The following is a 23998-nucleotide window of genomic DNA, read 5'->3' on the forward strand; positions in this document are numbered from 1 at the left end:
AATATACTGTAAACAAGTAGTTTACATAGAAACATCATTTTCAGCAAATGTGACCCTACATACAAAATACAAATGGTAGGATGTTATTCTACAAGGAGACTTTACAAAAAATTACTCAACAAGAAAGTCACTTAAAAATTGAAATTCCCCTTCAAGGCTTCATTTTTCCTACCTGGAAAGCAAAGTGCTGAGAACTGATCAGGATTACAAGGCACAGATTCAAGTATGTAAGTCCGTAATATAAGTTCCAGAAAGACAGGGATCTTTGATATAACACAAATGCTTATTAGCCTAATGCCTGGCACGTAACAGGTCCTCAATAGGCAGTTTTCTGAATGAACGTAAAGCGAGGAGGATGAAGCTCCTCTTATTCTGCCTTCCTCACATTTAAAGTAAGCTGTTATTTGAAGAACAAGATGGAAAGAAAGACTTTGAAAACCACTGGAATAAATATTCTTTTTAGCAGTAATAAACTACTAGAGTACTACTAGAGTTAAGAAGTCAACTAGAGTTGACTCTAGTACTACTAGAGTTAAGGAGTACTACTAGAATTAAGAAGTCAACATCTTTTTTGTCCAGCTATTTTTCTAAGAGGAGAACAAACTTTCAAAGTACAGGAATTAGCTTTTATAAGCTCACTTACGAGACTCCACATTATTTAGTTATTACTATAGACTAATAATTTGAAAGAAAAGGGGAAATTAAGCACCAGTCAAATCTAAGAAAACTTAATCATCACAAAATTGGGAAAATAAAGTTCTTGCCACATTAAAACCAAAGAAAGTTTCTCCCCTGACTTTAAGAAACAATTAAAAATGAAAAAACTTCTAAACACATATTATGGCACATGAAAGGACAATGGTAAACTGCAAAAACCATGATTTTCCTAAGTCTTAGTCATTATATAATTTTAAGCCCACTGAGGCTAACAAAACCAATCCCAATCTCCTTTTATACATTAATAAACTGAAGTCCAGAAAAATCTAGTAGTTTGTTCAAGATTGTTAGTGGTAGAATCAGGCCTAAAGCCTACCTTTCCCTACTTTCTATCCGGTACTTCTTCCACTGCATCTACTTCTAACTTCTTTATCATTAAACTCCTATTATTACTTCTATTGATATTATTATTTCTTATTATTATGGAGTACTTAGCAGTGTGTAGAAAAAAAAGACAAGTCCTCCATTACTTTACTATGAGCTTAGAGAATTTCTATTAAGTTTGAATCCCAAATAGGAATCTTCTAAAAGGAAATGACTCCAAAAAAACAAACAAAACACTTTAAATATCTGACAATTTGGTCAGTTATATCTCAATAAAGCTGGGGGGAAAAAAACATAAAAAAATATGGCTCCACCCTAACCTAACCCTGCCCTCAAGTAATAGAACTGATCAGCACTATTTTTGAAGATTTTTTTTTTTAATGTGGACCATTTTTAAAGTCTTTATTGAATTTGTTACAATACTGCTTCTGTTTTATGTTTTTTTGGGTTTTGGCCACAAGGTATGTGAGAGCTTAGCTCCCCAACCAGGGATCGAACCCACAACCCTGCACTGGAAGACCAAGTCTTAAGCACCAGACTGCCAGCGAAGTCCCTGATTAGCACTATTTTTGAATTTAAAATTGTCTTTTCACACACACACACGCACGCACACGCGCGCGCACGCACACACTGTGAAAACCACAACGCTGCTAAATAAAGGTCAAAATTAAATTATTTTATAATTTAAGGTTAGAGCTGAATCTTAAAGTACCACTAACTCTGGCCATTTTTCTGTCTCCACTGCAATCCTCAATCTACCTGAAATGTTTAAGTTCCTCAGGGTTCAACCTGGGGCCCTCTTCTTTTTTTTTTCCTGTGTGATTTCATCTACTTCCAGGGCTTTAAGTATCATCTATATGCTCACAATTCCCAAATTTACACTTCCAGTCCAAACTTCTCAAGAGAACTAGATTTACATATCTCATTTCATTGGCATCTTAAAATTAACCTGCCAAATGGAGTTTCTTTTTCTACCCCAAATCTATACCAAAAAATGGAAACTCCTAGTTGTTCAAAAGCCAAAATCCTAGAAGTCATCTTGGATTCTTCCCTCTTCCTCATTCCATACAATCAACCTAACCACAGTTAACAAGCTTTCTACATCCAAAATAAATCTTGAATCTGAAAACTTTTCTCTATCCCCAGTGTCACTAGACTGGTATAAATCGCCACTATCATTCATCTGAATTATCTTCTATCCTATTGCCCCCACTTCAACTCTTGGGCCCTGTAGCTTATTCACCACATAGCGACCAGAGTAATATTTAAAAAATCTACATCAGATCATATCACTGTCTTGCTTAAAATCTTGAATGGCTACCTACAGTACATACAATAAGTATGACCCCCTTACAGCATGGCTTCAAGGCCTGGCATGATGCAGCTTCTGCTTTTCTCTCCAAACTCATCTTGTTCCATTCTTCCCCGCCAACTCTTAATTCCCTGTTCACGACATGCCCCCGCCCCTCCAAATTTCTCTAGTCCAGGTATTGGCAAAGGAAGTCCTTCTGTCTTTTAAAAATAAAGCTGTATCGAAATACAGCTGTGCTTGTTCATTGTGTGTAGTCTATTGCTGCTCTCGTGCTACAACAGAGGGGTTGAGGAGCTGCGACAGAGAACATATGGCTCAGAAATCTGGAAATATTGGCTATCTGGCACTTTATAGAAAAAATGTTCCATAACCATTCCCTTTTGCCTACAATGCTCTTCAACCCACTTTTCTCATGAGCACCTTCTCATCCTTCAAGTCCCAGTTTAAACACCACCACTTTCTCAAACAACCCTACCCTGGCCTAGGTAGTTGCTCTCATCATTTTTCCCTATCACTGTACCCTGTTTTCTTCATTACTTTTTATAACTAAACACTTGTTTACTTTATCTGTTCCATGAATGCAGGGATCAGATGCAACCCATTTACCAATATATTTCTTACACCCGAGCCACAGCCTAGCAAATAATAAATACTTTTGAATGTTAAATTCTGTGATGATAAATCTTATAGGGATACTTTTGAGGCTCTGACAAAATGACCTGTAATTTAAAAATCCTTAAAACTGGAAAGTAGCACAACTTTTCTTCTCCAACATAACCATACTTTTAAAGGTATTTTACTTAGAAGAAAATAATCCCTGTGAATTCTGAAATGTCTTCATATTTACTAAATAACACAAGAATTTTTTTTTAATGACAAGGCACAAAGGCCACATCACACCCTAAGTTTTGCTTTGCGGTCTTGAGAAATTTACTGAATTCCTTTGGGTGTCAGTTTCTTGGGGAAACATTCTTCTAGTAGGAAGAATATACTACTAAGAAAGAGAAACAGCATCTAGCTTTTCTATGCCTGCTTCAATTCTGTAAACTTATTTCCGAAGCCCATTATCAGCTACTTTCATTGCAAAGAACTATCCTCCCATCAGCTGCCCTCTTGTAGTTTATACCACTCTGCTTTACCAAAAATGTTCCTCAAAATGTTCACTATTCTCATCTTGAAATCGGAGTACCAACGAACTCTGATGCCATGAAAAAATTGTATTTCCTCTGAATTCTTCAATGTGAAAAGATAGGTCCTGGCTGTCTATACCATAGCACTAAAAGGTTCACTTCAGTCGAAAATAACTTTGCTTTAAAAAAATATTATTATTACTTAGGCAGTTCAGCTAACTGCTAAAAGCATAGTAAACGAAAAAATGAGGAGTGGACCACATAGGAATGCTTTCAGAACCATAAAAAGGGATATATTCTGTGAGACTGAGACAGTTACTTTGATACCACAGAACCCTAAACCACTCTCTTACCTTCCAGTCAGAAGGTGCAATGTAGAGACAGGCAATATTGATTTCCATGCAAACTATATTTCTGCACATTAGATCAAAAACATCCCTAAGTCCCATCTAGTAAACAAATGGAGACTTCCGACATCAGGGGACAAACATTTTGGTCTACTGTATGATGGCCCTATCAGTTAACAGACTTCCTTTAACAGTGTCCCCTTCAGACAGTACCGTATTTGTATGACTTTTTAAAGTGTCTTATAAAAGTGAAATAAGATCAATGGAAAACACAAAAATGAAAGCATAGATACTAACAGAGGTTCAAAAACTTAATTCAATTTAAATAAAGAAATCAATCATTAGATATGCTGACAATGGTACATCCCCTAGTCAGAAATTGACTAGCTTAAGGTGATCAAATGAGTATTTGTGAAAGAAATAAAAATTAAAGAATATTTTCAGATGCTGTTGATATATCATTAACATCTGTAAGAGAAATAAAAGTTTAGCATATACACTTTGTAATTCTTTAGCATAATCAACTTGAATACATGTTCTCTGGAATGTATTATAGGGAAATGCCTATATTTTGAAATGATAGTTAATCTCAGATATGGGACCACTTTAAGAGACTTAACAATATGCTGAAGCTCTTACAGTTACCATGGAGTTATCGTTCACATGACTTCGATTTCTACCTAACCATGTTTCAGAGTCCAAATATCAATCACATCAACACTGACCTCACACTCTGGCTTCCCCTCCACTCTTCACTTTTTGAAAGAGCCGATTCTCAACCAAACCAAATAACTACAAATGTTTTTTCTGCATCTGTGCCCAAGCTGCAAAGCACTGCTTAAAAAAAAAAACAAAACACACGATAGATCACACATTCAGGACAACTCCTACTGAGCTATCTCTTTCCTCACTTGCCAGTTCCCTTAGTATATTCCCCACAGGAGCTACTCCAAGTCTCTTCATCTCATTTTCAGAACTTGCACTGCTTAATTATTAGATTCATGATAGTCTTAGAACTAAAGCATCTCAAAGATATTACTGCCAACTCCTTCATTTTAATTATAAATAAACCAAGAACTAAAGTTTAAAGGACTATAGCTTTACAAAAACTGAACCGATTTTCCTAAAACCCCACATGCACCCTCAATTTCAGCATATATTTACTGCATCTTGATCAATTCATTATGCCTCAGGAGCAGATTTATAGAAAAATTAAGGACTCGGCCTGAAGCCGCACTACTTCAATACTGTTCCAGCTAGGCCACTTACTAGCTACATGCATCTGGACAAATCACCAATTCTGTGCCCTCTGTTTCTTCACTTTTAAATAGAGATAATAGTAGTATCTGGCTCATTGGGTTGTGACCATTACATAAGTGAATACATCTAAAAGCACTAGAAGTGGACCTAGCACGTAGTAAATGCTAAATAAGAGTTAGCTGGGGATATTATTATCATACCCTATAGAACCTCTGGCAAATGAGAACATGCCCCTCTTCTACCTTCACTTCTCCACTGTTCAATTCCACACTCTCTCCATACCCAAAAATTCAGTTGCTCCAATCTTCTCCTCTTCAACCGCTTTAGGCAAAACTCCCCCACTCTACTTTTCTTCCTTCTTTTGATGTCAAGTTTCTTAAATCAGTCTTCATTTCCCACACCTATTTACCACAGTTTGCTTTTGAAGATGACATCCCTTGGCTCTGGGATTTTCATTTTCTGCACTCCAACACATATTCCTCAGTACATGCTACCAAATGTCAGATCTTGATCTCCAGTTTTGAGTTCCTGCCCAAGCTCTGAACCTGTATATCTCCAAACACATCATATTTTTACTTGGACATCTTATTACAATCTCACACTCAAATTTTATCACATGTAAAATGATTTTTAAGGTGCTTTCTAACTATAAAAATTTCCAATATAACCTAAAACAGAATCTGTCATCTCCTCTACGCATTCCAAATAAGTTTTCCACTATAAGTTCACAATAATTCTATTGGTGGCACCATAATTCTCCCAGTAACCAAATTCTACCTGGTCTTCAGAATTTCTGACATCATCCACTCATTTCTAGCCTATCACCTTAACGTAGATTTTTCAAGGTCTTCTGTTTATAGCACACATCCCCCCCATTCTACATTTATATCATTCTCATCTTAATCTTCTTAAAATATTTTGTCACATTATCATCCACTTAAAAACCTCCAATAAACCTCCACTGTAAAGTCCAAATTCCTTAGCTCGGCATTGAAGTTCTCCAATCTGTGCCCAAACCAACTTTGCAACACTATACCCCACTAATCCCCATAAATTATTATACACCTCAGTCAAACTCTACTTATCATCCAAGTTTATTTCTGTATAATCATGTGACATCTGCCATCCTGGAACACCTTCCACACTGTTCACTTATATCCCAAATTTTTCATGGCTCAGTTCAATTTCATCCTTTCCCATGAAATCTTACAGCCCAGGGTAATCTCTCCCTCATTTGAATTCCTAAGCCATTTATTGCCCATACAACTCATTTGCCATTGAATTATATAATGCCTCACACTGTTACCTAAATGTGTGTATCATCTCTCCATCAGAATAAAAGCAAAAACAAACCTAGGAAGGGACAGCATCATATCTCTTTGCATCTACTAGATTTTCTTAGAAAGCTGTACATGGCAGGCACTTAACAAAAAACTGTTGAATGCATGAAGAACATAATCACCTTGCTTCATGAGATACTAGCTACCTGCTCATGTAATCCCATTTAAGAGAAAAGAATTACAGAAGGAAGAGTAGAAATAGAAAGTGACTATATTGTAACCATCGTAGCAATAATGATTCATGCAAGAATCATCAATGGATGCTAAAACCATCACATGAAAGTTTCTTGGGGAACAGGATATTTATACAGTCTCAAAATATATCTGAACAAATTACTTATGAATTACAAAGGGAAAAAAGGTACCTTCACAGTGGAGAAATCTGGCGGACACCAAGTGATCAAAGTTAACATCACCAATAATGGGATAAACTGACATCATGTGCCTCCTGATGTGATGCACTGAGGACACAACATCACTTATGTATTATTCCTGCCAAAAATGCATAACCTGAAACTAGTCATGAGGAAACAATCAGACAAACCAAAAACTGAGGGACAATCTACAAAACAACTGACCTATACTCTTCAAAAATGTCAATGTGCTGAAAGACAAAGAAAGGCTGAGGAATTGTGTGTGATCCTGGATTAGATCCTGGATCCGAAAACGAACTGCTATAAATGACATCACCTCCACACAGGACAACTGGTGAATTTGAATGTGGACCATATTAGATAACAGTTTTATATTAATGTTAAACTGCCTGATTTTGAACATTGTTCTTTGGTTAAGTGAGAGAATTTCCTTGTTCTTAGGAGAAACATTCCAAAGTATTTAAGAGTAAATGAATCTAAAACTTATTCTCTTAACTGTCCAGCAATAATAATAATACCAGTAACAGTAATAACAAGTACCAATAGAAAGACTGGCTAAAATGTGGCAAAATGTTGACAACTGGTAAATCATTGTACTACTGATGCAACTTTCCATTTTTTAAAAATAAAGTTTAAAAAACAAATACCTTAATACCACACAAAAACTTTGAGAAGTTTTTATTTATCTGTGGTATTTTACATCTTATCTGACAATCTTAAAGCAAGACATACTTTCAGTGGAAGAGTCTGCTTTATAAAAACATTTGCTCTAAAAAAACAAATACATCTTTTTGGAACCAAAGAACCATTTTATAATGTTAACAGTCCAACACTAATTTATCTTAAAAAATTTATATAAAGTTAATTTCATTTGGTGAAAAGACTTAGACAATATTTTTTAAACAATGTAGTCTTATTATTTTCAAATATATAGAGAAAGAAGAGAAAGCTAAAATGGGCTGATTAAGCATTTTAAAGAAAGAAATAATGATCTGTAATTAACATATTAATAAACAAGCATATGTAAATTAAAAGTCTGCTTCCGAGATTATATCTATCAAAGATCACAAACTTCACCTTCTCTCAATTATCAAAAATTCTGGTTTAGCTGATTGTAAGTTTTAAGTGAGGTTTTATAATATAGCTACTAATTATTATTTCTATAGGCTTCCTGGAACCTTTAAAAATAATACTTCTAGATTCAATATAGTTAGCAACAGTCCTTTAAAGTTGGATACCTTATTTATGAGATGTTCGGTAACAACTTCTCTTAGTCCAGTGTAGAGCTTTTCTCCATGTTTATGCAAAACCATTGTATATGCATTTCTATAGAGCTCCTCAAAACTAAGACCACTGTTATTCTTACGCTGGATTTCTTGAATTGCATTTTTCAGAAGGTCCCAAATGCTGTTTACATATTTTTCATCCATGGTCATCTGTAATATCCAAAAGAGAGAAAGAGACAAAAAAAAAAAAAAAAAAAACCAATGGTTGAAAATCTTTCTGTATTTGTCCATATAGTAAATATTTTATTATATGGCTATGATTATAAATCTGCATGACTTACAAGGATGTTAACAATCTATTTTAACAGAAATAAAGGGATACATTTTAAAATAAGTTTTTAGAGCTGATAGAAGACATTTTTAACAAATCCTTTTAACACCTCCCTTCTTTCTTATCTGCAGCACAACCCTCCACTTTAAATAAAATCATAATCCCTGATGTTAATACTTGCTTTAGCCAAAAAGTGTAAGACATATTTTCCCTAAATTTATTTAGTAGAATATGAGCTGAGAGAGACAGAAAGGTTCCTTGATGAAAAAAAATTGGGGACATGAACACTATTTTCCTCTCCTGAAGATCTGCAGAGCTCCTTAGCAAATTAAAGATGAGGAGATCTGTAATTAAAAAACAAAAAAACCAATAAAACCACACATTTTCTTTGTTAAACCTAGCATTCTCTCATTTTCCTCCTTTCCCACTTTAGATTCCATGGTCCGTCATTTCTAAGCACCTTGTATACACCCATAAATAACTTGCCCCCTTCCCCCCCTCCAAAATACTTGCCATTCTAAACACCAACTGCCCACCTACGCCTCACATGCACCCACACAGCTGAAAGCAACTACAGAATAACATACATACAACCATATTCAATCCATCTGAATTTAAATTCATAACCACTAACCACAAGTCGGCCCTTAGTACAACCCCACAATCCTACTTTTCTAGACGGACTCTACTTTCCTGGATGATTTTACACCATCTCCTCCATCCACTCCAGGATAATGAATTGCTTCCTGTTCCACTGAAAAAACAGAAGTAACCTGAAGAGACACTGCACAAACTCTGGCCATATCCACTAACCTACCTGATTGTATACCAATATAACCTGCTAGTTCTTGTGCTCAAAGTGCCAAGTTCTTATACTCAAATTATAGCACAGACATCATCTAGGGACTTGTTAGAAATGCAGAATTTCAGGCCCCATCCCAGACCTACAGAACCGTATCTGCATTTTAACAAGAACCCCAGGTGATACCTATACAAAATGAAGTTTAACAAGTATTGCTCTAGTTCCATCCCAACTCACCTACTCAAGGACCTCCCTTTAGCAATCTCCCTTCCCAGCATCATCAAAATTTTCCTTCCTGCTAGGTAATTTCCACCTGCATTTAATACCCTCAGTTTCCCATCTTGAAAACAAACAAACAAACAAATCCTCACAACCCCACATATTACTCCAGCACCACCTAATTTTTCTCTTTTTCATTTACAACAAAATCACAGGGCTACGGAGAAGACTTCTATATTCACTGTCTCCAAGTCACATTTTTCCCGTTGTATCTTGAATCCACTCCAATAAGTCTTTCATCTCTACGATTTCACAGAAACTACTCTTGAGAAGGTCACCAGTGACTTCCTCGCTGCTAAATCTAACAAAGTCTCACTTCTCATCGTACTCGACCTTTCTGGCAGTAATTCAAAGAGCTGATCACTCCTACCACTTGACACAGATTCCTCACCTGCCTTCCAAGCACTACAATCTCATTTCTCTTCCTATTCCACTTGCTCCTATTTGTCAGCGTGCTTACTGCTTCTTACTCATCACCACAACCTCCAACCTCTTGTCTGAACCTCTTACCTATCCACGCTCGGCTTTTAGGTGAAGTTAACTCATCTGGTCTCATGGCTTTAAGTTAACCTCAAAATTTATATAACCTGTTTGGAGCCCTCACCACCAGAGTCTTATGTTCAGCTACCTACTCAATATTTCTACTTGAAAATCTACTAGGCATCTCAATCAAGTCTAGAACAGAAAGCCTAATCTTTTCCCCTAAGTTGGCTTCCCCTGCAGTCTTCTCCAACTGAGCAGATATCCACTCCATCCTTCCAGTTGCTAAGGCCAAAAAGTCTGTAATCAAGTCCTCTTTAGTCTCTCACCTCACTTGTAAAACAAAAGGCAATTCTGTTGTCTCTACCTTCAAAATGTACCCAGAACCTAATTCCTCATTTCTTCCACTGCTCCTAAACCACCATTATCTCTCAGATTATTACAACAGCCTCCTAACTGGTCTTTGTTTCTGCTCTTTGCCCAATATCATAGAGCAATCAGAGTGACCTTCTGAAAACAAACCAAATCATGTCACTCGGCAGCTCACAACCCTCGGTGACTTCTCATTTCTCTTGTAGTTAAAGTCAGAGTCCTTACGCTATTCTACAAAGTCTTATTCGACCTGATAATCTCTCTGACTTCATCTATTCTTCCTCCTTGCTCTCTCTGCTCCAGCCCCACCAGCCTCCTTGTTACTCCTTGGAATATGGCAAACAAGTTCACTTCAAGTTGGTATTTGCTACTCTCTCTGTCTGGAATGCGCTTCCCCAAGATACCTAAGTGGCTCATTCACTGATCAACCTCAAAACTCTGCTCAACTGTCGCCTTAAAATAAAGCTTTAACTAGCTACTCTATTTACAACAGCAGCCTCCTCCTACTAGTGACCCTCAAATTCCAACCTCACATTACTTCTTTTCCTGGCCTCTCTCCTCCCAGTCAAATGTCAGCTCCATGAAGGCAGGGATTTTCGTCACTGCTGAATAACCTCAGCCACTAAAATAACAGCTGGCATATAACAAGCACTTACACCTGCTGATTGATTTTCTACTAATCTCTGACTAAGCGGCCCTCTTCATGCTCAGAAAACCTACAAGTTCCACGTTCACAACCAGGGAAACACTGCATCAACTACTTATCAGATTCATGTACACTTCTGACCTGAAATGGATAAAAGATACCAAGCTAAAAAAATCCTCTCCAGCTAGGAAGTTTTGGAGGTGATGGATATGTTTATTGCATAGATTGTGATGGCTTCACAAATGAATACTTACCTCCAAACTCATCAAGTTGCATACATTAAATATGTACAGCTTACCTCAATAAAGTGGTTAAAAAAAAAGAATCCTCTCCAAGTCCTGTACAATGAGTATGAATGTGAAAGAGGAAGAAGTAGGTAGGCAAAACAGTTCATTCAGTCAAACAAGCTCAACTCCCAATCAAGAGGATTCTTAAGCAGATGACTCAAACTGAGTCTTATTATTCTGATCTTTTCTGGAGAGCTTAAAAAGGAACTCTTTAGAAAACAAATTCTTTCCTGTTACTCAAATATTATTCAAATCCAGGTCTATCAGAGACTTCTCTGAAATGGCCTTAAGAGAATTTACCCTTACATCTAAACTACTACCTATTTTTATCAGATATTCTCATACAGAGGATGCCATCCATATAAAATATAAATAGATGTTGCTATTTGCAACTTTTCACAAATAAAGCCCACAAGACAACGTGATAATGATGGCCTCAAATACTCCATGTATGTGCAACGTGGTTTTAGTTTGCTGACAGCATATGTAGAGGTTACAATAAAGCAGGCTAAGACACCATCCCTGCGGTTAAACAACGAACATATAAAGCAGAACGTTCAAACCAATTTCAAAAAAGAGTAAAGTTAATGCGGACTAAAAACTCCAGAGATAACTATACTGCTAATAGTTGAGCAAAAACTTCAAATGATCTTTTCAGGCTCTGTAACATAAGATCCCATGAAAGCTAGAAAACATACAAAAAGTCTCTACTCAGCATGAATTACTAAATTTTCTATTAGAAACTAAAGTATTTTAAAGATATAAACTAAGAGGCTTCAAATATTGTACAAATACTCTTACATTGTAATAAAAGAATCATTTCTCACATATATAAATCAAGCATTATTTTGAAATCCAAGATGGTATGTAGTATTTTCCTCAGTATTTGTGCTTTATAGATAGAAATGAAGACAGAGAGCAAAAATGTTTCTTCTGGTGATTGCTCAGGTATAAAAATGTTCAAACAAAGGAGAACAAAATAGACCGAGAGAGATTAAATGACTTACCCAAAATCACAGAGCTGGAATCGGAATTCATATTCTCAAATCCAGTACAAACCACTGAACTCACCTCCCATCCCACTGTGCTAATAGGGTAAAGTAATATCACAGTATAATCACTGATTATCTTGGTAAACACAGTACAGTGTATTAGTAGAGAGTATAGATTTTGCTGTCTGACAGGCCTGGATTTGCGTCATGGCTCTGCTAAATTCATAAGCCACGCAACCTTGGGCAAATTACTTAATTCTTCTAAACCTTTATTTCCTCACTTGTAAAAAAGTGGGTTTAATAACAATACCTATCTCAAAAAGACTATCAAGAGGATTAAATGCAAATGTCAGTAGAATTCAGCCCAGCCTAGGGCACAGTACAGTCAGCCTTCCATACCCATGGAACTCGCAGATACAGGGTTGACTGCACTATGCCATTTTATGTAAGGGACTTGAGCATCCTCAGATTTTGGTATCTGAAGAGGTCCTATAACCAATCCCCCATGGATACCGAGGGACTACGGTATAATCCCTCACATGCTGAATAACTGACAGAATCTCTTGAACTCTCATCTATGGGCATCAAATGTCAGGAAAAAAAATAGTTTTTAGGCTTAGCAAATAAACAGCTAAAACAAAAGTACCTTAAGAGGACAACTATGCTAAATGAAAGTCAGTAAAATGTAGCCTTCTTTCAGAAACAATATTCCCCTACTTCATATCTCCTATTCTTCCAGTGTCATTTAAATCATTTTAATCCCCAGAGCTCTGTCCTTGGTTCTTCTTTTCACTCTACACTGGCTGCACTTCCATTCATTATCATAGTTACAACTACTATATATATATACTTCTAGGGTTCTAAAATTTACAAGGCTCTAGATTGGCAAGGGATTCTGGAGCCTCCTAAAACTGCATATAAAATTTTGCAAATATAATGTGTGTGCACTTCTTTTCTGGATGGTGGGTCACTAGCTCTTAGATTTCCCAAGAAGTTTGGTCCTCATCTCAAAGAAGATAAATTACTGGCTTACATGTTAATTGCTCCCAAATCTATATTGCCAGCCCAGAAGTTCACCCAAAGCCTTAACTACTGTATTCAACCACCTGCTGGATATGCCCAACCAAATTTTCCAGACACATATCAAACTTATCATGTCCAAAATTTCTGGTAAACTCACTCTCCAAACACACCCAAATCTTCTTTCTGTATTCTCTAATTCAGTAGCGGCAACACAAACCACCTAGTTATACAAGCTAGAAGCGTAAGCCTTAACTTTTCTTCTTTCCTCTCTCTCATCCCTTTCTCATCCAATCATCAAGTGCTACCAACATCAGGCCCAAGAGATTTCTCAAATATGCTCCCAATCTTTCATCCTGAATACTGTTGCCCTAAAACTTTCATCTAGATTACTGCAACAGCCTTCCAGCCACCATGAACTCTAATAACCTCTTGGAATCCATCTTCCTCAAAATCATTAAAATAACCACATCAGCATCACACCCCTGTTCAAAACCCACCTCTCATTAGCAACTGAGGGGGGGTGCTTTAAAAGGGAACATAACACTTCATGATCTAGTCAGTCTATGCCTACTTCTCTAACTTCATCTTTCACTAACTACTACCTATCTTACATTCACTTCCTGGCAACATTAAACCAGTGGTTATTCCTGTCCACTGTCACACCTCCCCTCCACACACCACCCTCTCATGTCTTCTTTATACACCCCTCTTCTGCCTCTTTGATTCTTTACATAGCTTCTGAACACAGCTCAGGTGTCACATCCTCCAAAAATCCTTCCCTGACCTCCTCAAGCAAAGTTAACAACTCTTTCTCAGCTCTTTCATAATACTCGGGTTATATCTATCACTACCCTACCATACTGCTGCATAATTATCTGTTTGTGAATCTTTTTCCTCCATTAGACTATGAGATAGTTGAGGGATTGTGCATTTTTCTCCAATGTTACTTAGAAGGCCATAAACAAATGTCTGGGGAATGTTGTTTTACCTATGTTATACCAATGTAATTTTGAAAACATGAACATTTGAATTACTAAGCACAATGATACTGAAAAATAATTTAACATGTTGATGTAACGATTAATGTAATTTTAAAATAATATATTTTCCAAACAGAAATAAAGTACAATAATGTACAAGCAAAAGACTCTCAAATTTCATATATCAAGTAGTATTTTCACATTCACCTAACTAAATGCTTCAAAAGGCTGCTTAATCATTAACTTTATTAATAAATGTTAACTAGGAGGAAAATAGTGGATTAAAAAAAGGCTATTCAGGAGGAGATCTACAAGTTACAGTCTTTCCCCAAATCAAATAAGTCCAAAAACAATACACCCAAGGAAACAGGCTTCAAGTACATATTGCTACATACCCGCTTTGGTCCTGGCATCAAATGAGCAGTGGCAAAATAATTACATTACTGATTAATTGATGGGTGAATTTCTCACCTATCCTTGATAGAGAATACAACATTAACTGTCAATGAAAGTTAAAAGGACTAGATGATAAACTCTAAGTCATCAATGTTAACCATTAAAAACATCACTCTAGACTTCACTCAGAGTCATTTAAAAGCCCTAACACTTTAAAGTAATATTCCAAAGTATTTGAGCAGGATTTTAATCCCATTGATGAAACTGACTTACTCAGGTTGCAATAACTACAAATACACTCAGGAAGGGATCTGGTAACAATGCTTCAGCAAAACAATAAAATGATAAAATGCACACATACGTATATACACAAACATTTAATGTCTGCTTATTTTAGATATATACTGCATCTTTCCCCAACAAGCTCAAGTTACAAAGTGTTCAGCAAAGTAAATTCATTTAGCAAGAAAAGAAACAAAAGCTCTTTTTCAAAGGAAAGATATAATTGAGTATTCTTAAATGTCCATGGTTTAGTGAGACCTCTTAGAAACCAAACAAGACTTTATTTTTTAAAAGTGACTTCTGCCCACTTCCCTGTCCCCAATCCAGGATTATAATCCCCTCACTAGTAAGTATCAATAACAAAAATAACACTAACAATCTTTATTTTCTTTCACAAACATCTCTGGTTTTTCATCTACATTACTTAAAAGATATAAAAACATAAACCTTCAAAATGCTGCATTTAAAAGGATGTCAGTCTATTATACACTTACACATCTTGAAGGTTCTGTAATTACTGAGAGCTGGAGAACTACAGCATTAGCCAATTAAAACTAAAAGGAAGAGAACTGTACTCTTCACATCCACTACATACAAAGGACAAAAAGTCTTTAGTCCCCTGTGAATAATTTTCTACAAGAAATTTAGAACAGGGTGGGTGGGGGAAAAGGGTGAGAATTTGAAATTCCAGGCAATTCAGAATGACACAGCTAGAAAAAAAATAAACAAGGAAAAATGCTTGATCTTAATTTTGAGCTTCAGCCTCAAAACAGCTGCTTTGGTACAAATATCTGAGGAATGGCAATATTCTAGATAAATACAACTAAGCCATAAATTTTGTAAGGAAGTTCCCTCCCAGATTATAAGCACCTTAGACTAATATCAAGTCTCTGTTCCCTTATTTTATTGTATCCTTTTTAATACATGTTATGATTCTTAGTTGATTTGAATGCAGTCCCGTTAGAGTTAGTAATGATGATGAACCTATTTGATGACCAATGGCTACACAATGACTTATGACATCTCCAATAATCCCATTTATTCATCAGTTAATTTTTAAACATCCTCAACCATCAAAAGATAGCCAAAGATCCAAGCTTTGAGGAAACAGCCCAGTGGGACACATTCAGATTTTGGGCAAGTTATTTAACCTTCCAAACTTCACTTTCCTCATCTGCTTGTAACAAGAGAAATGGGAGAAAATGGTGTATTGTATGGCAATTAAGAAAGTTTGTGAAAGCATCCGACACACATCACTTGCTCAATAAATTTCTTTTTCTTTACTACAAGGAAGAAACATACAGCCTTCTGTGCTGGAATTGTGCTGCCGAAAGTAACGACTGATAATGACAATTATCAATTAGAAAAGCATAGTAGCCCGGGAAAATGCTATGAAATCACAATTAAGGCTGAGCTACACTCAACTGGCCTCTAATATCACTAAATTACAGAACAGTAACATTTACAATGAGACAGTTAAATCATCAACAGACGGTTCAATTATTATAATCTGCATTTCAGTTCTCAACATGAGTAGGCTGTTCAAAAATCAATTTAAAAATCTGGAACATTTCTTTCAAAGACTAAGTTCAAGCTTTCACATTAGCCTGTTAAAGTTCAGTTAAGTCACAAGTGACTTAAGAGTACTAACAATATTCTTTCAACGATATCTCTGTGAATGGTCTTTGCATATGTGAAAAAATGTATATGTAACATTTCATAGTCTGATGATGACCACAAAAAATAATATGCAATCATAAGTATTCTCCCTGAGTCAAGAAGTTTGTCACTCTCCTATTGGTGCTATTTTCGCTGATATAAAGAGATGTTATTGGCACCCTGAAACACGTTTTATCCAGAGAATACAATATTCATCTTGACTAGAACTCTTCAAACATAGAGACTCTCCCTGTTAAGAAGATTAGTTATTACATCTGTAAGATCAACACTTTAAAATTATAAAAACATTTGCTGTATTTCTCAATATACTATTAAATCTCAATAATAGTAAGGGCTCGTGTATAAACTAGCTCTTAAACATTCATCTGGAAAACAAAAATAATAGAAAAGCAAGAATCATATATTTCTGGATGGAATCTCAAAGTAGTAGTAGTAATGCTACAGACAAAAAATACTTCATATCTAAGTGCATGTTTGAGTTCCATATTTCTATCCTACAATCTAAAACTATGAATTTTAATAAAAAATGACAATACTTTGTTCTCTTTAGCTTACATCGCTATTTTTTTTTGAAATGGATAAACCCAGTTTTTCTAAAACTATGATAAAGTGTAAAGATGTATAAAACTGTTGGACAATAACAAAGTAGTTTATACCAGAATCAGCTACACACACTCCAAAGAGAAAAAAACATGTAAAACAATACGAACTGCCACAGTTAGCTCTGTCTTTGAATGAACCTAACCATAAACTAAATGTGATATGACAGCAAAAGGCCTATAACATAAAATTATTACAAAAATCTGATATCAAATCTCAAAATTTCTCTAAAACTACCAACTTACACAAAAAGAAGTATGTAAGAACATAGCTAACTTTTCCACTGCTTCATATTAGCATTTAATCATCACCACTGAAATATACCATTCTTATTCTAAGGCTGAAAAGATAGGTGACATTTGCAACATCACAAAATGTTTTAAAGCAAAGGAGAACACACCAGCATTCGCTTTCTAGACTGAAATTTTAAGAGTGGAAATAAGCCTAAGAAAACCCCAAATTAAAATCTCTTCATTTTACAAATGAAGAAACTGAAGCTAAGTAGCTTATCCACAATCACTCAGCTAGTTAGAGCAATGAAGGAATCCATGTGTCCTGAGCTAAGGACCCTTCCGTTACACCATGTCAACTCAAATCACCTGAGTGTCTGATATTACAAAATCAATTTATAATTAACAGGCTAATATTAACACTGAATTATTAAGGCTATATGCTTATTTCAGTTTGGTCTAGAGAAAAGAGCTTTTAACCAGAAATAAGGCTTTTAGTCATGGTTCTTCCATAAATTCAAGCTGTAAGTATCCTTTGGGTAAAATCACCCTCTCCAGTTCTCCACTTCCCCATGTATTAAATAAGATTAGAACATATTCTCTCTAAAGTCCTTTCTGGCTCTTAAAAATTAAACTATGAAAACAAATAGGACCAAATAAATTACTTGTTTTTTTGGCTAATGGTAACGTTCATCAAAATAATACACTTCTTTCATGTCTCATTTGCTTATTTTAAACTACCTGATCTTCGTACTTCAAAATTCATTTCATTGTTTAACCTACTACTTCTTAATACATTCTGAAAGACATAAAATCACTTTTTTCTAAACATATATATATATATATATTTTTTTTTTTTTTTTGGCGCTATGCGGGCCTCTCACTGTTGTGGCCTCTCCATTTGGCTCTGGACGTGCAGGCTCCGCGGCATGTGGGATCTTCCCGGACCAGAGCATGAACCCGTGTCCCCTGCATCGGCAGGCGGACTCTCAACCACTGCGCCACCAGGGAAGCCCTAAACATATATTTACAAGATAAATTTCTAATTGAAAAAAGTTTAAAAATGTGTACTATCAGTCTTTAACTTAAAAAGGAAAGTGTTAACTAAGAAATACGTCAACTAATATATCCTTCCTATTGGTTATGATTTTGACTGCTTTATTCAATACACACTATGACCCCCTTAAGCAATTTATATATTAAAATTTTACTGAACAACATAGGCATCCATCGATTCAAAGTTTTTATAACATGTATTCAAAGTTTTTATAACATGTATTCTCTTATGAGAGGTGCATATACTTTGAATCTAGTGAGGTTTAAAGCTTGCAAAAGCTCCTTCCAAGATCTGGAAACTAATTTTGAATCCTTTTTATAAAGAGAGTACTGCAGTGTATAAGCTTCAGGGGCCCTAGATCTGTCCCTGGGTAATCATTTAAACGGCAAGCTTAGAATTAACTTTCCAATATATTCCTATTATGAAAGTAAATATTTCAGAATCTAGCAAATTCTTAACGGAATATAATTAAGGCAGTGTGGTGTAATGAAAAGAACATGAATTTTTGAGACAGATACACCTGGGATCTGAATTCCAGCTCTGCCCTTCCATAGGTATATATGTAATACACATATTTTACTATGTCTCTCTGAGCTCCAGGATAGATTTAAAACAGAAGTAACATCTAAAGATTGTTCTGAGAATTTGAGATAATTATAGTTCAAAGAGCCTAACACAAGGTAGACACTGAACAAGTTGTAGTTACTCATCTTATAAAGCAACTTCTCATACTATTAAATAAATTGAAAAGGGAAGGAGAAAAAGAATTTTTCATGATTACTTTCAAGAGGACAGGGCAAATAGAAGAGGCTAAGTGTTGCTCAGTTAAGAGCTGCTTTAGATAAGGATGACTTGCAATCAGTACGTTAAAGCATTCCTCTTAGCAATGACGGCTTGCTTTTATAGAAAACCGTCTCTAAGGAATCTTGTATTTTCTTAAAGTAGGTAAAAGATATCCCTTTGAAGTCTTTATTCATTTGCTTAGCAGTAACCTTTCTCATTTAAAGAGCAAATTCAGGTCCATTCCTTTCTCAATGATCACTAGATAAATGGAAGTCAAATTAAGAAATTTTACTTAATTTTCAACTTTAAAATTGACTTAAAAAAATAAAGAGCAAAAGCTCTTCTAGCAGCAAAAGCTCTGGATTAGTGGTTGCAACAACTACAGGATCAGTTCTCAATTTCTCAGTTGGTTAATGTTACCAACTTGGGAAAGTAGGACTCTCCTCAACTTTGAAAAGGCTTGATTAATGACAGTGATTTTAAAGCAATAGTTATAGAACTTTTTAAAAAGAAATCTTCTACACATAGAGCAATGTACAAACTGCTCTAAATGACTAGAGAGGGAAACTTCTGAAGATACCTACTCCACTCCTCCTAGGTCCTGGAGACCCTATAAGAGTTTGAAAATAAATGTCCTACATGAAACATATTACTTTTACTTGAAAATACTAACTTTATGATTAGAAAATCATTTTAACTGTCTCAATGATGCCACTGTTTATTAGCAAGCACTTTCTGACATTATTTCTTTTAACCCTCACAATTAACCTGTGAGAAAGATTGCCATAGTTCCCATCTTAAAGATGAGAAAACAAACCAGTCTTGTCAGTTTATTCATTCAACATTGTTGGCTACTACTGTGCAGCACTGACAAAGATCAATACAAAAAGACCTGCTGCCTCCTCTAAAGAAAATCATGTTCTAATAAAGGAGATACTGACTATTTGAAGAATTTTGGCTATGAAGGGAGATGGTATGGTAGTTACCATGGTAGGGAAGACAGAAAAAGGAACATCTTCCTTCTCTGAGACCCAAGGGAAGGAGCTGAGAATGAGTAAAGATACAGGTTAATGAATATAACTGAAAGAGAAGCTTACACAAGATAACTTTAGTAGTTAAGTTTCCTGAAAAAGAGAGATAAGAGAACTCTCAATAAAGAGCTTAAGGACAGTGATTAAAGTCTGAAATAGCTCATGCAGGAAAGGGGAGAGGGAGTTTACCAGGGACACAAAAATATCGCCCAGAGGCACTGAGAGTCCAACTAGCTTAGAGACCACAGTCTTGGAATTTTCTCCAGGAGTGCACAATAGTCTAAAAAATATGAGCAGTGAAGGCAGATGAATGGAATGGTTCAAGATGCTTTTTGCTGATATTTCTGGCCTCGCTCTGGGAGGCAGGAAAGAAGGGGCAACTAGCAACAGGCGCCACAGCCTGGGAGAATGCAAGGGGTCTTCTTGAAATCCAAGAGCACATTTAATGTGAGAAAGAAACAAGCAGCAAGTAGGATAGAATAATGAAATAATAACAGTCTGTATTTATTCATAATGCTTACTATGTGCCAGACACTAAGAGCTTTATATGTATTAACTCTATCCTTACAACCATCTTATGAGGTAGGTACTATATTGTTTTCTCCCTTTTACAAGAGAGAGAACAAAACAGGCAGAAGTTAAGTGACTTGCTCAAGTCCTACATCTAATAAATGAAGGAGCTAGGATACAATGTAATATTGAAGTTTAAGATTTCTAAAGTAGCGGGATGACGAGCTCCAAGACAAAGTGAAGATCACTGTAATACAGAAGAGGCCAGATCTGTTTGATCATCACTGTATATTTAGTGCCAGACCTCTAGTAGGAACACACAATAAACATACTTTAGAATGAATAGAAGAATGACTCTGCCCACATGCACTGGATAAAGTTACAATTTAAGCTACAGAGAATGTCTGTAAATAAGGTATTGAAGTCTTCAGTGACTGAGGGAGCATATGTACGAAGTTAGGAGATGGTCACAGGAAGCACTCAAAAAAATAGTTCACGAGGGCCCAAGACACAAGAGGATCACAGATGTGGCAATGAATGGCATCTGGGCCCAGTGATTCAAAGATTATAAGGAAAAAAGATACCTCAATTCAAGAATATAAGCCTGTATCCTCAGGGCAAAGGTAAATTTCAGATGAAAAGAATTCACAGAACAGGCTGATGATACAGGGTAGTCAACCTGCAATGGAAGTAGGGGATCACCATGTATAGTTAACAGGCTGGGAGGAAGGTGTCATGGTGGAAGGAAAAAATGTAGAGTACAGCTAGTAAACAGAAAAGACTAGGCCAGAGATTAAGTCTTCTGACACGCCAATCCAAGGTTACTGCCAGTACATACTACCTTTACTTTCAAGTCATTACAGTTTCAAGAGATTAGACTGACTAACCTTTAAGGGAAGTGCCACATGATCATTAATGACCTACAAATTAAGACTTCACTTACAGCTGAAAAGAGTTCAAACATTTTGGAGTACTACCTGCATCGATTTACCTAAGTAATGAATTTCTATGGTTTGTCTTAAAGGGCTAGTTTCTCATTTAATCGATCATTCACTAACCACCCACACTGTGTCTAACACTATGCTAAGTACTTCCAGGTTCAAAAGGGTGTCTGGTATAAGCTTTGGGCAGGGACCGCAGCCTAGTTCATGAGTGAAACAAAAAAGAGGGTGGAAGAAAAAAAGGAAGGAAATAAAAACAAAATGTATTTTTAGATAAACACTTAATGTACATATTAGAATGTACACACCAAATGAGTGTTTACTCCTTCAATAAAGTTACCCCAGAAAGATTACATACTTATTCCGATGATTATGTGATAATCACTACTGGATCTTCTCTTTTGAATCTACCCCTCATCCAGGAGCCAGTGGCATTCTTTCGAAGCACCCCAGTGGTACCAAACCTATATCCTGACACTGAGTTCTTAATGTGGTTCACAGATTGATTCTGTAAGCTTTTCAAAATGTAAGTTCTAAAAATGTAAGCACCAAAAAATGGCGGCATCACTAAAATAACTGTACAGTAAATAAAATTACTTGCAAAAATAACATTCAATTTTAATATATAAACTGTGGCATAATCACGGCTAAATGTTGGTATAACAATAGTTAATTGTGTGCTAGGTCCTGTTCTAATACCTTTTTTTTTTAATCTCACAACAGCCCTGTAAAATAGGTCTTATAAATATTCTAATTTTACAGAGGAGAAAACTGAGGCTAGAAGTGTTAAGTAACTTGTTAAAGATAACACAACTAGAAAGAGGTGGAGCTGACATTCAAACTCTGACAGTCCAGAGCCCACCCTCTTAACTATTATGCTCTCAGTCTCTTTACTTTTTAGTCATACTTCTAAAACATATGTTGAATACTCTAATGTAAAACTAAATGAAAATTCCCTAGACTATCCATAGTTTTACTCTTACAAGTAGGCAAAGAAATGCAAAATAAAGCACTGAAGTACTATTTTTTTCACCTACAAAATTAAAGATATGTTAGCTAAGACACTGCTACATGGTAGACATTACTGATACAAGCTTGAGAGATGTAATTAATTCTTAAAGCATTCACTTTAGAGCCAGACTACCTAGGTTAGAAAGAACCCTAGTTCTGCCACTTACAAGCAAAGTGATCTTAAGCAAACTACTTAACCTCTCAAGGCCTCTTAGGTAAAAAAAGATGATAATAGTAGTATTCTATTGTGCAAATGAAATTAGTTTACACATGTAAAGTACAGAGAACAACTGTATGGCATATAAGCATTCGGTGAGTGGTACTATTATTACTCCTACCCTTCTGGAGGTCCATTTGGTAATATGTATCAATTATGTCGAGCCCAGTAATTCCATAATCATGGATGGGCTCAAATATTTATGTGCCTAAATAGTCTCAGTTGCATTCTTTATAACAGAGAAAATACGAATTCACTGGAATCAATCAAAATACCTGTCAGTAGGGAAATGTATAAGCCAAGGTACTGGAGAGTATTACCCAGTCATCCAAAATCATGTTTTCTATATATTTAACATGGAAATAAATGTACAGTGAGATACTATATATTTTTTAAAAGGCAGCATATGAAAAGGTCGTACCTCAGTTTTACTGTGTGCTTATACATTTATGAAAGATTAAAAGGAAACACATCAAAATGTTAATATGGCTTATTTCCAAGTGGCAGGGTTACAGGTGATATTTATTTCCTTACTTATAAGTTTAGATACTTATTAAATTTTCTATCATGAATATGCATCACTTTTCTAATTAGAAAAGCTACTAAAATGAATTCATAGCTTTGACAGACTACTACTGAATAGTTTTCACAATAGAAAGACACTAAATGTACTTCATGTTTTATCTCAGTGATTTCTTACTAGTAGCACTTTTACTTTTTTGCTGACTTTACAATGGACAAACAAGAACTATTTTCAAAGTTCCATTATTTAAAACTACAAATTGTCCAATAACTTTTATAAAAATCTAACAAAACTGTTAACACCCAGATACTCTTGAATAAAGATAACAGCAAAAAATTATCTCTAAGGTCTCCCAATTTATAACACAAAGGGAAGACATACTACTTTTTCTAGTCTTAATTATATATTCTTGTTGAAATAGAGAAATGCTATTATTACTTAGCTACATTTAATGAATGAATGATGTACAAATGACACTTTCTCTATTTTGTTTGAAAGAACTTTGTGACTAGTGT

General features: G+C 35.6%; 1 protein-coding gene across 3 annotated transcripts in view; it reads right to left on the reverse strand.

Moving 5' to 3' along the window:
• Positions 1–23998, reverse strand: part of CUL3 (cullin 3) — a 97556-nt gene that overhangs the window by 69093 nt on the left and 4465 nt on the right. Inside the window, exon 2 of one of the 3 annotated variants that reach the window (XM_004262640.4) lies at positions 8043–8240. The exons of 1 other annotated variant lie outside the window; for it this stretch is intronic. In XM_004262640.4, coding sequence (XP_004262688.1) covers positions 8043–8240 — 198 coding nt within the window. Of the gene's footprint in view, positions 1–6795; positions 6872–8042; positions 8241–23998 lie in introns of those variants that run through there. One more of the 3 variants, XM_033426579.2, reaches the window with a different exon arrangement.

Source organism: Orcinus orca, chromosome 7 (assembly GCF_937001465.1).
Source record: "Orcinus orca chromosome 7, mOrcOrc1.1, whole genome shotgun sequence".
In the NCBI taxonomy this organism is placed as follows: domain Eukaryota; kingdom Metazoa; phylum Chordata; class Mammalia; order Artiodactyla; family Delphinidae; genus Orcinus; species Orcinus orca.